At 40.8% G+C, this 14,738-nt stretch overlaps 1 protein-coding gene across 4 annotated transcripts in view; it reads left to right on the top strand.

Annotated features, from left to right (window-relative positions):
- Positions 1-14,738, top strand: part of LOC149651331 (protein amalgam-like) — an 86,019-nt gene that overhangs the window by 65,168 nt on the left and 6,113 nt on the right. For 2 of the 4 annotated variants that reach the window (XM_089848206.1, XM_089848205.1), the window contains 3 exons: positions 5,939-6,146; positions 6,270-6,467; positions 6,654-6,782. In XM_089848206.1, the coding sequence (XP_089704332.1) occupies positions 5,939-6,146; positions 6,270-6,467; positions 6,654-6,782 (535 nt within the window). Of the gene's footprint in view, positions 1-4,254; positions 4,886-5,938; positions 6,147-6,269; positions 6,468-6,653; positions 6,783-14,738 lie in introns of those variants that run through there. The other 2 variants (XM_089848209.1, XM_089848207.1) reach the window with 2 other exon arrangements.

Genomic DNA, 14,738 nt, shown 5'->3' with positions numbered 1-14,738 from the left:
TTAAAATATGTTTAATGGAGAAACACATTTTTTTCTTCTAAGAAAATACGTTGGTGACGTAAGAGGAAGTGACGTCTACCTTATGGGAACTGATTCAATTATAGGTTCTGACCCGAATCCTCAGTTCAACGAACGACCGTTGTCCAATATCCGATTTCGTCAGGATATGGGTCCACTTCCGCGAAACGACAGCGTGATCACGTGACTGTCCATAAACGAGTACATATATATATGACAGTCAATCCGTGTCCTGTTTCTCCCGGTCTCCGTGGACCTTATTCCCTCAACTACGGATATGTTTTCTTAGCACGTATGGACATGATGGTTCACACGCAATATTTCATATATAGCCGCGTATTTTCGCCAACGTTTTATCCGAATTAATCAGAATAATTTAATTTAATCGCGAATAAACAACACGCACTATTAAGTGTAATTAAGTTAATCATCAATCAGGAGATTAAACGCTTATACTTTTTGTCATTACGTTGTTCTAGCGCATGTGCAGTTTGTTCCATAAAGAGTGGTAAGTATTGAACCTAAGGACAGTGGGACGGTTCTATGAGAAATCACAAATTTTGAGTCAAATATGTTCTATGCTTCTATGACCAGCCGAATTTTGCCCCCACAAGGGATGCACACCCTAATAGCGTTTTACTTTGGGGTCGCCTGAGAGCGCTCGGAGATCGCTCCATATTTTTATGTTACGTCATCGCTCTAGGTCGGAGGACCTGATCTAGGCTCCCGATGAAAGGCAAAGGTTTGTTCAGAGCGGTCTTTTGACGTCATCAGGCGCTCCATTTTGGTTGCTCCGTCCCTAAGAGTCGGAGCGGTTGGGATCAATCTGGGAGCAAACTGGGAAGGAGCGACTGGGTCCATGTAAGACGCGCCAAGCTCCGTCTCGGAGCAGCTCGTTTTTTATCACTGAAGGACGATTTTTTTTCGGAGCACTCCTCAAATAAAAACGGTATTAGTAAGTTATGAACATTGGAGTATTTTACGGACGATCCCATTAAATTTTAAGTAAGAACTTGGTAAGAATTTAATTAAGGGGGTCATCCATAAAACACTCAAATGTTCATAACTCGTGTTAGGGGTTGCATGCATCCCATGTCGGTCATAGAAGTATAGATGTTACCTTTTGGACTCAAAATCGATTTACCATAGAACCAATTCACTGTAATTACCGCGCCCTTTTTGGAACATGCACCCTGTATAATATCCCGAATTATTAGAGGGGGTGGAGGTGCTATTGACCTTTGAACTTTAAAAAAAACCCCAACGTACTAACAAAGAGAAATAATAATATTCCGTATATATCTTTTAAGTAAGTCAAATGCTCGATCAAGTTTTTGTAAGACAGAGAAATTCAATTCTGAACAAAAGCTGGGAAATGAAGAAAAATTCCATTTGGGAAGACGGAGATGAAACCGTGGAGGGAAGAAAGAGTATGGGACAGGGACAGGGGGGAAGGTTTCGGATATTTTTCAGGGCGTCGTATTGTCAGCGGATTTTCCAAAGCACCCTCTTCACGCGCCTCACCTCACCTCACTTCATCCCAAAACTTTAACGGAATAGAAATAAAAATAACCCGGGAAAAAATTCCAAGAGGCTGGATACTCACCGCGGAAAATCTATAACTGAATAGATGATTCCAAAAATGGACATTTTCGACGTAAAAAACGGGGTAGGGACATACAAGGGAGTTGATACATTGGCATTCGTCTCTGCGCACTCTCGATCGTGATACAAAAAGAGTATACAGCACAGGCGCCAAAAAAGCGAGATGGAATTAAGGTGGAGTTTACCATCATATCTTTCCCTCTTAGTTACATCAGAAGTAAGATAAGGAACTAGAAGTGAAGTGCTCTAGCATTGGTAATAGATCCTGGCACTAGTGAACTCATTTGAGGATTTTATGCCTCTTCTATCCCGGGTACTTGAATCTAGTTCGGCCGTCTACCGCCGCGAGCGTCTTACGTTTTGGAAGGAAAATTCAGAAACCACTACCAGAGGGCCAACCGGTGGTGTGTTATCAAGAATATTCACTTTGGCCAAGTGAAGAATTTGGTAACGTCGATACTTCTAGTCCCTTATCTTACTTCTGCTTACATCGAAATGGTCTATTGTTAGGGCACCAACCAGTTTCTCTTACGACAGGGGTTTAAAATTTGGGCATAACGCTCGTTTGATGTGGCTGACGACTTACGTAGTTTCGTAATTAAGTCTATCGAGAGTATTCATTCATATTTAGAAACAAATTTGAATTAAAAGGGGTAATTTGAAGCCTACACTTAAATGGTAATCTTAATCTGGCGTTCACTCTTGGTGCCAATGAAATAACCTAAGAGTGCAGCCCCGTCCCAGCGCGTTGGTTTAATTCTTCGCGAGATACAAATGGAATGGTCCATGGGGTATCGAAATGAATTTAAAATTGAGCGAGTGCTTGATCCCTCTTTTAAAAATCAAAATCCCAGGTTCTGGGAAGAAGGAAAGGAAGTAAAAACGGAAACGGGAGAAGTGTTTGAAGAAACGTTGTTTATCTCTTTTTGCTCGAACAGAAATCCCCAGATACGAAACGCAACGCCATAGCGAAATATCACTCGAGAAAAGAAGCGATTACAGTTGGGAAGAGACGCTTCTGGCAAGGGGAAGATGAACCGCTTCTCAGGGTGGCCACCGGCCCTAGTGTGACGACGGAGCCTTAGTTTGGGTGACGCCAGAGGCGACAAAAGAAAGAAAGACTGGTTGGCTATATATAGAAAAGCGTTCCCAGTTGGGAAGCGAAACCTCCAACTTCCATACCTACAAACTGTAATCCATTTACCGGTCCCGCAATTCTCGTAACGAGGGGCGCGTCACTAAGTCAGTTTTAACATTATCAGCATCATCTCCAAGCTGTTAAAATTAAATTTACAGGCTTGTCACAAATTCAAATTCCCTAACTTGGTTTTCGTGTTTATAAAAGTATAATACCCGGATATACATATTCACCGTCAACTGCTTCAGTTTCCATTATGATTTTTTTCGCCTTTGTTATTAGTAACTTTGATTTGATAAAGTTACTAATAACAATTGGAATAATTTCAACAATTCCAATTAAAAAATTTTAACACTTTGTCAGCTGGGCTCCAATTCAATGGAATAGAACCGATGATAGGTATTTTTTTCAGTAAGGGCATTTGTCAACGGGAAAATCGTAATGGTACAATTGCGATGGTAACGCCGCGAATGGACACAAAAGATATACAGAAGAGCTCTACTATTCCAAAGTGAACTTTTTATCGTTAAATCTCAAAACGCAATAATGATCTAAAACTTTTACACTTGTAATTAAAAACTACCAGAGAGAATGAACGGTGCAGGAGTAGAAAACGCGTGACAAATCAATTCTCTTAAAACGATATGAGGATGAAATGAGCGGTAATTTTTTTAATCGATGGTTTGAACTACCAGAACAGATCTTAATATAATCTACTCCTCCGGTATCGATTCTCTCTGTATAGCCACGGAGCGAGTTGTAAGTTTAATTAAAGAGGGTGTGGGATATGAAGCACCGAGATCCTAGCAAGTCGCGGCGTCCTTAAATCCTTTCGAAGAGATATCATTGTCTTTGGTGCAGCTCTTGAGACGGGAACGTGACTGCTGGCCATCCGGAGCTTCTTTTACAGACAAGTAAAATCTCGGTTCGGTTCGGGCGACACTCGATCTGTCCAATGACACACTCTTTACACCCATAATCCCTAACACACTTCACCAACCAGAAAGAAGTACATCATCTACGATAAGTAGTCTTACACGTCATTGCAAGATTTTTCTTCTTGAAGTTCAAGGCTTAAACTTTCAAATGGACAACCAACCACCATCAATATTTACAATAATACATCGCGACAAATAAGACCACACATTTCCAACTCATGTCATTTCAGGACGTTTCTGCATGGATGGCGAAATAAAGAGGATCTGAATTTGCTAAACCTTAAACAGTACAAAGCTTCGATACTCAAGCAACAACAACCCGCTCTCTTATCTGGTCCTCTACAATAATCACAGTCCATGGTTTCTGTTAAGATTTCTCAGTTCGGTTCAGGACTCAATTTTCTCTTCATTTTAGAAAACGTGGGGCCCGTGAAATTATACAGAATGGGTGAGATCATATCTAGCACGTGACTCGATGACTTCGGATATCATCTATTGATAACTGATGGATAAATAAAAGTTGCACTCTTTCGTTATTTCTAAAAGTCGCGCTTCTCCCACTACAGTTTAGTACTCCGGATTTGCAGCGTCGGCAAAATAAATGTTAGTGTGATCTCTGCCACACAGTGTATAATAGCGAGAGGGCGGTGCGGGTGCCCAAAGTGGGCGAGCTAGGCTGCTCATTGCTAGATGCACGAAGCTCGCGGATTTTTGTGGTCGGATCGAGTTTCCTCCTGGGAGGAATATTTTTAGGTCTTTGGGTCGATGACGACATACTTTCGGTCAAACAGATTACAAAACCACTTTTATCAACCAAAGTCCCTAACTTCGAAGTAAACCCATTGTCTTCTTTCAACGCGACGAAGCGTTTTCCCACTCATATTTAATTCGTTATTTCACCAAAATGGATTTCATTAAGAAGAGGACTTGATAGATTGCGCGAGTAATCGGATTAGGAATCTATACGGATGTACAGCTTGCCGGAGTTCCTACAATATCGAGGGGATAACCACGAGAAAAGAGAGAAAAAAGAGGGGGTCAATGCTGGTACGCAATTTTCAGGTTCATATAGAACCATCGTTAGATGCAGCACGAGTCGGCTAGCCTCTCGGGCTCCGTCTGGCGTCGCCTCTTGTCGCCAAGGAAATAACCCAAGATTGCGGCGTGTGGAATGGTTTCTCCGCAAGTAATTACTGGAATGGTCTATTCACAACTAGTCAATGTTTAGAGCAACAACTTTCCCCCAAGTTTCCACTCCCATACTTAATTCTCTCTGCTAAAACAAAGAAATTGTCGCGTCAAAATCAAAATCCCTGATGTTTTTGGTCCTGTTTTTAAATTCCCCCTCTTTTAAAGGATCTGTAATAACACCATTGTTGGTCCGTTACAATGGATAACGTATATCAACTTCGAATGAAAAGCTTCTTTTAGCGAGAAAGGGGAAGGGGCGTTTTGGTGTGATGGTCAGAGATGGTCTTGGGGGATCCATCCGTTTGTCGAGGACACAGTGGCGGGAAAGGGTTTGGTGTTGAAATCAATGGCATTATTGTTTGAAGACGTGCTCCGTGTAAAGTTCGCTTCCTTAAAAATCGAAAAAGAGATCTCTGATTCTAACTTAAAGGATTTCTCTCTCTCTCTCTCAGTACGACGTCTTTCGGAAAACGAAAAAATGTCCGTCGCAACCGAGGGGCTAATCACTTAGCGTCATCGTCGTACACCGTTAAAGGGATGACCAAGTTTAAATCTTTAAAAGCTAAAATTATTACGCGGGGATATTCGAGAGTGATTAGCCCCTCGTTGGAAACTTTATCCGTTTGTGAAGGATATCTATAAAAGTTAGTGTTGGACGTGATTTCTTCCCAATTGAGAGGATCAATTACTCGCCAACAAATCGAATAACCCCGGCGTGCACCCAACCCTTTTTCACTCAACATCATCACGAACTTCCCCCCTGTCCTGCCAAGTACGCGATCGGATCTCAAAATTCGACAAACTCTAATTCCGACTAGATTCTTGTTCGGGGGGGAGTATAAGACTGTAACGATTACAATAGTACCCATCCTTTGAGTTTTTGGCGCTCAATGTGGTAATACAACCGACAAAACGTTTGAATCAGCATTGAACTTAACATTTCTAAACTTTGTCCCATTAGAAATGCTTTAGAGTTTTATAGACTTCATCTTAAATTGTTTATTGAGGCCGGGGTTGATTATACATTACGTTTGTTTGTCATTGGCAGGTGGCGTGGATTCGAGTCGAGAGTAAAGCGGTGCTGACAATTCACAAGCACGTCATTACCAGGAATTACCGCGTCAATCTTAGCAACAGCGACCCCAAGACGTTCACCCTGCAGATAAACAACGTACGAGACACCGATCGTGGTGGATACATGTGCCAGATCAATACGGCACCCATGAAGAGTCAAATAGCCTACCTAAATGTTGTCGGTAATTAACATTCACTCTGTCTATCAATAATTTGAGAATGAATAAGCGTCAAGTAGTCAAGCCTTATTTCCCAAATTTAAAATAAACATATATTTATTTGTTTGTTTGCGTTTGGCTCTATAGTTCCTCCGGACATTATCGACCGTGAGAGCAGCGCGGATGTTTTGGTTCGCGAGGGTTCGAATATCACCCTGATCTGCCGGGCCAAAGGGCATCCTAAACCGACCATCACGTGGCGTAGAGAAGACGGACAAGTTATCGCCATCGGCAATTGGCAAGACAACCGATTTGCCGGTAAGACGCAACAACAATATCCATACCGTACGTGACAATTTTTCAAACCAATCAAGAACTAGTTAAATAGTGACGTTAAAAAAATACACCAGAGAAGCTCTACCCGGAAAAGAACACGAAATTACTGTGCTTATTGACGATATTGTATCGCTCGTTCTTGATTGAGTATAATTGGAAGGTCAGGCTAGCGCTAATGATATTGGCGTCTTTTAGAGCCGACGTTCGAGGGTGCCGAACTGAGCATCACTAAAGTTAGTCGTCTACACATGGGAGCCTACCTCTGCATCGCTTCCAACAACGTCCCTCCCTCAGTCAGCCGAAGAATATTGCTACAAGTACATTGTAAGTACGCATCTTCAATTTACGATTTTTTAAAGAAAATTCTAGATAGAACTACTTCTTCTTTAAATTAAATTTACAAGTTGGGAAACTAAAATAAACCTCTCCGAGCTGAGACGCAATTAAGAGGTTTTTCTTAAATAATTAAATAAATACAATTGATATTAATTATTTTAATCTTCATTAATTTACCTTAATTCTAGTTTAGTCGTTTTAAGAAACTTTATTTCTAAAATCATTTTAAACAGAGCTATTGTTGACGTTTGACTTCTATCGTAGACCGTTTTCACAATTTTTGGAAATAAAGCGATTTATTCACTAAAAACGATAAGAAAAGTCGCAACTGCTTGAACCTTCGGTTCAATAGCCCTCTAACATCGACCTCTTCGAGGAAAAAGTAATTGTTCCAATTTGAAATATTCATTAAGTACTTCGTTGGCTCTTTCGAATAATAAACAAGGACAAAAATCGAACTTTGGATTTCCTTTAAGTTTCCCTTTGAGGGGGTGGCGGAAAAGATTGGGGGGGGGGTGGAATTTGGAAACTCATCTTGGACTATTTTATCGATGGCGTAGGGAGCGGGAGTAAAGTAGAAGTAATTAGGTATAGAAGCTGTTGGCTAATGAGGCGAAATTAGACGGTGGAAGATCTTAGGTGTTCTCCAATTTGGAGAGTTAGCTCCTTTGTTGTTATTGCCTTCCTTCGATCCCCTATCACCGTTCATTTTATTCGGAGCTTCACCGATTCATTGTCAATATATTAATTAACGATTCTTAATCAGTATGACTATATCAGGAATACATACGGCTAATAGGAATCACTGTGTCCCCATATTTCTACCATGTTAACCTTCTACACCGGTTTGTGGGTATTCCGGGCTTGAGAACTTACTATCCGTTACGACTGATAATTCCAGAAAGATAAGGGACTAGACGTACTGAGCTAACCAAATTAATTCACTTGGCGAAAGTGAATATTCTTGATAACACACCAACAGTTGGCCCTCTGTTAGAGGTTTCTGAATTTTCCCTCTAGAAAACGTGAGACACTCGCGGTGGTAGACGGCCGAACTAGATTCAAGCACCCGCTTCCGTGTTCCGCGGCTTTAGGTTAAGGGGAAGGGGGTAGGAAAATTTTTTGGAACTCGACCAATTTTTTCTCTCTAATGTAGGCTCGATGGAAGGGGCATAAAATTCTCAAATTTGTTCACTAGTGCCAGGATCTATTACCAATGCTAGAGCACTTTACTTCTAGTCCCTTTTGTCTTACTTCTGATAATTCTTATGGCGTCTTTCTAACTGTATAATTTCACTGGTTGTTAGCAACGCGAGGTCAGACACGCAAGATAGGTTAATTTCAAGGTAAAATTAGTCATACTTTGTTATTTTTATATGCTTTCGATATTAACGTACCCCAGAATAAATTGTTGAAAGTTTAATATACATATTTTTCTTGGCCCGTTGGATGTGGTCCAAAATAGCTATTGATATAATATTTGAAGATTAAATTTAGAATGCTGGTTCATTTAAGCAAATATTCAAATGAAGTGAGGTGTTGAAGGAAGAATTCCCCCCCCCCCAACCTTTTTTTTCCTTTGGAAAGAAACCCAAATTCGACGGCGAGGACGGCCAATGACACGAGGGGACATTAAAGCCCCGTTCATACATTAAGAAAAAAAATCGCTTCAAAGTCATTCTCGTATATATATTCTTTAGTTGACAACTAGGCCCCGATTAAAACGTCGCCCGCGTCGCTATCTGGTTAAAACCAAGGCCTAAAATCATTAAGTTCATTTATTTCATTAATTATGAAAAAAAAGACTCGGTTCAGCGTGTCTGTCAGTAACGCTCTGACGGCGTCTCGCTTACAAAACTTTATTAGCAAACTAAAGTAATATTGTAATGTTGAATCGCCTAGCATTAACTAAGAATTGAAATTCTCCAAAAATATCAAAATTTCTTTGCAACTTTTGATTTTAAATTTCGTGCAAGAAGCCAAACGGATTTCTTTTTAAAATCCATTGTGGACCGTCTTTTAAGCTTCGCAATCCAAGCAAGGCAAAGCGATTAGTTGTATAATTATTCGCTAGAAACGAAGCTACTTTAAAACCGTGTATGAACGAGACTAAAGTGAATTATTCAGAAAAAAATTTCTTTTCAACTTACACTCACATTTCAAAGCAAAAAAAAAAAAAAAAAGTTGGGATGGCTTTCTTTCATTAAGGAAGAAAACTTAGGCGGACACCTAGTTCGAGATTCAGTTTCGTGGTACCGAAGAAAACATAGACTATAAAATCATCTAGACTGCCCTCTCAGTTTGTAATTTACCAAATGCCTTTATTTTTGAAATTTTAAATTCGGCCCCGTTTAACTGAATTGATAGAGTAATGGAAATCACGTGATCCACCTTATTCCCGATGCAGATGTCAAGGCTTAACAGACTAATCTGTTCAAAAAAATCACGGGTGTCGTGTGAGGAAATAGACTCTTTATCACCACGGTATAGACACTTGACCAAAGTGTTAGTTTAATTTAAATTTTTAGGTTGTCAGTCTAGGTTCGATTTTAGTCTATGACGGGAATGTCTTGGCTAATTGGATCTCTTTCAGAGATACTTCACCCCCAAAAAATACTCCATCTCTAAGAGAAGCTCACAGGCAAATTCCAAAATGGGGAAGAAAAAAAAAACCGTTTTATTGGACGAAATAAATCACGTTTGGAAAAGTGGAAATGACTCAAAGGAGAGCTATTCTTCATCCCCCTTAACCCCCCCCCTTCACGGGAGCCAGCCTTTAAACATTTAAATTCCCCTCTACCCCCTCCCCCCACTCGGGGGGGGGGTAAATGACAATCCCACCACAGAATAAGGAATCCTTAAAAGAGTCCATTAAAATTAAAAATTTCGAAATGGAATCATTTATTTTGTAGACCAATTTTGGGGTAAAAGCCGAGATAAGCTAAATGAATATGACAGAAACAGTTTTATAGTGTTTAACGCTTGTTTAGTAAGTAGCCAAAGCTCTTTATTAACTGGAAAAATTTAACTTCAAAGTGAGCCTGGGCTACCTCCGTTATAGGAGCGAAGCGCAGTAGGTTCTATGGGAATCCTCAATTTTGAGTCGAAAATGCAACCTCTACGAATGATTTTGCTACCCTACGAGTCGAAAGAAATAATAGACTCTGAGCATGAAGCGATATCTAGTTTACTAGGGAGAAGTTATAAATTCGCCACATTTCCAGCTTTATATCCAGTTCAAACGTAGGTCCGGAGTTAATCCCCGCCTCTAAATTACAACCAGCATCTCATTGGTTCTTGAAAACTCACGTCGGCGCGACGCGAATGACAAAAGTTACGTATTTTCCACCTAAGGAGAGGTGAAATAGCCCGGCCTCCTTTTACGTCCCCCCCTTGTATTTTGAAAGGGGGTTCTTTGACTATGGCGCGCGAATACTTAGCCATCTTATATCTTCTCCCTAGTAAACTAGATATCGCTTCTTGCTCCGAGTGTAGACGCACCAATTCAGTTTTGAGGGAGAAACGATGCGGGTGCTATTGCTAGGCGACGCATGCGCGTATAATACATAAAGTAACTCGACGCAAACTGGGTTTAATCACTTGGTTTGATCTACGATCGAGTTAAAGATCCCACTTCCAAGATTTCCAAAGAGAAAGACCCAAGCAGAGAAATCAGTCGATGATGGAAAAAGAAAGATCCGAGGGAGCCACCACTAAATCCTATAAATAGTGAGTGCGCGGACAAGTGTTGCCGGTGCAATTCAACCGCGCTATATAACAGACTGAATAGCTTGGTAGTATTCTGTTCAGTAATTACAATTCAGTTCCAAACCCGAAGAGATGCCATAGCTAGAGTCACAAATTACTGCATGTCAACCCTAAAGCACATGCGCAGCTAAAGTAAAGCAACGGGGAGGGGGAAATTTTCCTAGCCCCTTTAGTGTGCACACTATCAATTTAGAAAGCATTCTTTAAAATTAGTAGCGTAGTAATACGAGCTACTTTAAAATACTTTTCGTGGCTCTCAATTTACAAGATGCGTGCTTATTTTAAGGAGTGAATGCTCCCTCGATAAGATGTTGATGAGGATAAATGTTGGGAAAGATATCTTCGATCAGATTCCTGCTTCCAGTTCCATGATTAATCTGTTGCCACCATGTCGCGCGCCCAGCTCACAAACCAACCAAACTCAGAGATTCTTCAAGCAGGCGAGGCTGAGGAAGCTCCCATCTTCCGTCTTGAACGATTTTGCCTCCTCTGTCTTAAGCCTTTGTTCATCTTATTCCCGGGACAATTTCAGTTCTCTTTTTCATTTCGTTAGATTCTTTTTTTCTTCGGGACGTGGGGAAGGAGGGAGAGCTTGGAATAAATATAATCCATCAAGCTCCATTTCTGAACTTTTGTTTTGTTGGGAAAAACGATAGGATGGGGTGGCGTGTTTTTGCCAGTATCAAGAAAATTGTTATTGTTGAGTATTCTTTCAAAAATTGAAGGATATTTGAACCCAAATATGATACGATGCACCAGCTAGTAATTCAAGGAACGTGGGTTGAAGTTATCCCCTGAGGCTATAGTGCGTAGTGCACTACATCTAACTAAGGGTTGATTAGCTCACTTGGCTTGTTATTTTTCATTGACGTATATGATATCGAGAAAATCCTTAAATTCTAAAGAATCCCTTCCCTTTTGGTTGATTTTTTACTCCTGCACCCTTGGGAAGCGTCCATGTTACTGGATCTTTATCATTAAAAGATGGACAGACGTCTTTTACAATTCACACCCGAGGGACGAATCACTACCACGATTACCATCTACTAAATTGTAGCCTACTACTTCTAAACGCTGCGCTGACGTGTTGCGATGATATCATTGAACGCGAGTTAGGCGACCGCGAGATGCAAGGCGCATAGAGATATATTAAAATTCGCGAGGTAAAATTGGTCATACATTATGATTAGTCTAGCAGTTCTTCCCACAAATCAACCTAGACACGAGACGTTGAGTGAAAATGGCTAGACAATGATTTTCATCAGTCATTATTCCATTAATGATAGTACAGGCAAATTACAAACTGAACCGTACGACATCTCTAGTAGTAGAAGTAAATATTTATTAACTTTAGCTTCATACGTATCGTTATTACGTTACTTACGCTTTCATATATGTTTTAGAAGGTGTGAATTTTTTTTATTTTCGTTGCACTTTTTCAAGCGCCGCTAACACCGGTTGCTTTTTACACTATTGTCTTTTTGGCGGGGGCCCCGAGGGGGAGGGGATAAGGGGATGGCCTACTTCTTTCCTTCATTGCTTCTCTCTTTTGTTTCTGGCAGCTTTGTTTCCTTCACCGACCTCCCCCACCCCTTCCTTATTTCAATCTTTTTATCCCGGTTTTAGAAACAAGCAAGATCTTAGATCTGTTGCATAAACGGAAAGACAGACATAAAAGCCAATTTGTCTTACGTTCCATCATAAGTAACGTAATAAAGATAAGTTTCCCCTTTGACGTATGGCCAGGGAATTGTCGTATTGTGGTATGAACTAATATTTTACACCGTGAGTCTAGACTCCCACAATGGGAGAAAAGGGGGTCGTAGGGAGATTAATTCGGGTTTTTCTTGTCACGTGGGTTACTGGTTGTATACTGCGGGACTATATGGCGCCCTCTCTCCAACACAAAATGTACTAAAGAGGTCTTGGGCTGATTGCGAGACTAGGAACAATTAAGGATGATACAAAATCTGAGAGAAGTAGGCGCGCTAACTGTGGAACGCCAAAAATGGGGGAGGAATAAGCGGACGCATTGGTAATCGGTCAAGAAGGGCTACAGAGGAACCAATTACAATTGAGTCCGACTATTCTTACCCCATTTTTGGCGTCCCACCCATCCTGAGTCGTTCCACAGTTAGCGCGCCTATTTCTCTCATATTTCGCGTCTTCCCCCCCTCCCAATCATTCTTGCTAGGAAACTTCAATTAAAAGATCGGTTCGCGCGAGAGTTTTTGCAATATAGTCACGGACACTTTAAAACAAAAATTCAAAAGGAAATTCCTCAGTTGACCTAGATTTTCTTTCTATATTACTCGTCGTCTATCAAATTTCCTCCCATAATCCTTTGGTTCTTCCTAAAAAAAAAATCAGTCTGTCTGTCCCACTTCGAGGAGCACACCTCAGATTAACTCTACAATTTTCACATTTTCAAACTGAACTACACATCGTTTTCAATTATTGACGATAGTGATTAGCCCCTTATAAACTTTTGCTAGAACCATTTTTTGCCCCATAGATTACTAACGGTTACTTATTCGGGAATTAGAGAGTTTAAACACGTGACTTTTTAAAACTGGCCACTGACTTCACGGATAATTGCAAACCAAACGATAAATACAAGTTCTTCAATCGACTGAAGTCCAGATATTATAAGGTACTACCGGGTACTACTAAGAAGTGATATCTAGTTTATTAGGGAAAAGGTATAAGACGCCTAAGTATTCGCGCGTCATAGTCCCAGTCCCTCTTTCAAAATACAAGGGGGGGGACGTAAAAGGAGGCCGGGCCATTTCGCCTCTCCTCAGTCGGAAAATCCGTAATTTTCGTCATTCGCGTCGCGGTGACGTGAGTTTTCAAGAACCAATGAGATGCTGGCTGGTTGTAATTTAGAGGCGGTGATTAACTCCGGACCTACGTTTGAACTGGAGATAAAGCTGGAAATGTGGCGAATTTAAACCATCTCTCTAATAAACTAGATCACTTCTTGGTATTTTTCTTTCTAAATTTTAAAAAAGGCACGTAAAAATTTGAGCTTCAAGGTTGTTAGTTAATGTAAACTGCTCTTGAAGGGATATCGGATCGTTTATAAAAAACTTCATCCAAAATGAGTTCAATCGATTTTTGGAAAAAGGGAAGGGAAGGGAGCGGGGGGGGTTACTTGCCAATTTGTTAAGCGCCGGAAAAACGGGCATCTATCCCGCGTGCTCGGACAATATCAGACCGCGCGAGCGCGCTAATCACCGTCGCCACCGCCCACGCTTCCCCTTCCCAGAATTCCTCGCGGTGCTCTATTTCAATTAATCTTCTTTTACAAGACGGACGCGGACACGACGGCCGACAGCCGCCTTTGAATGGAATTTAAGTAACACACCCCTCCCTTTACCCACGAAACTAAGTACATTTAAAGCCCGATTACAATCTTAACTTCTCTGAGATTTTTCTAATAAAATACAATATCGGAATGGGAAATTGAAAAAAGTCGTAAACTCAACATATCTATTAAAATCTGCAATAAAAACACTTTATTTGTACTCCAGTATAAAGTAGACACTCCTTGGTATAATCAAGAAGCGATACCTAGTTTACCAGGAAGACTGTATAAGATGCCTAAGTATGCGCGCGCCATAGTCCCAGTCCCACTTTCAAAATACAAGGGGGGACGTAAAAGGAGGCCGGGCTATTTCGCCTCTCCTCAGTCGGAAAATACGTAATTTTAGTCGTTCGCGTCGCGCTGACGTGAGTTTTCAAGAACCAATGAGATGCTGCTTGTAATTTAGAGGCGGGGATTAACTCCGGACCTACGTTTGACTGGAGGTAAAGCTAGAAATGTGGCGAATTCATACCTTCTCCCTAATAAACTAGATATCGCTTCTTGGTATAATATATGAAATCGAGACGGTCAATGGTCAATAGGAAAACTTGGAAGGAATGTAAGTCTTCTAGATAGATTTAGTCTGGCAATGTAATATGAATGAAGGAAATGATTTTCTTCGTCGTCCATCTCGATAAATAAAGGCGATGCACTCCGCTCTGCTATAAGAGTACAGCATCGCGGCTTCGACTCAAAGTCCGCCCGGATTTCCGATACTTTCCTACCTTGATCTCGAGATGGAAATATAAAACAAAAAATAGACGCTCTTCCGTCTATCATAGACTAATCATACCTAGACATACCGA

This window comes from Phalangium opilio, unplaced genomic scaffold (genome assembly GCF_054372755.1).
Source record: "Phalangium opilio isolate 3A_F unplaced genomic scaffold, DU_Popi_V2 ptg000082l_1, whole genome shotgun sequence".
Lineage (NCBI taxonomy): Eukaryota > Metazoa > Arthropoda > Arachnida > Opiliones > Phalangiidae > Phalangium > Phalangium opilio.
The sequence above is the reverse complement of the archived record's forward strand: the minus strand, read 5'-3'. Positions and strand labels throughout refer to the sequence as shown.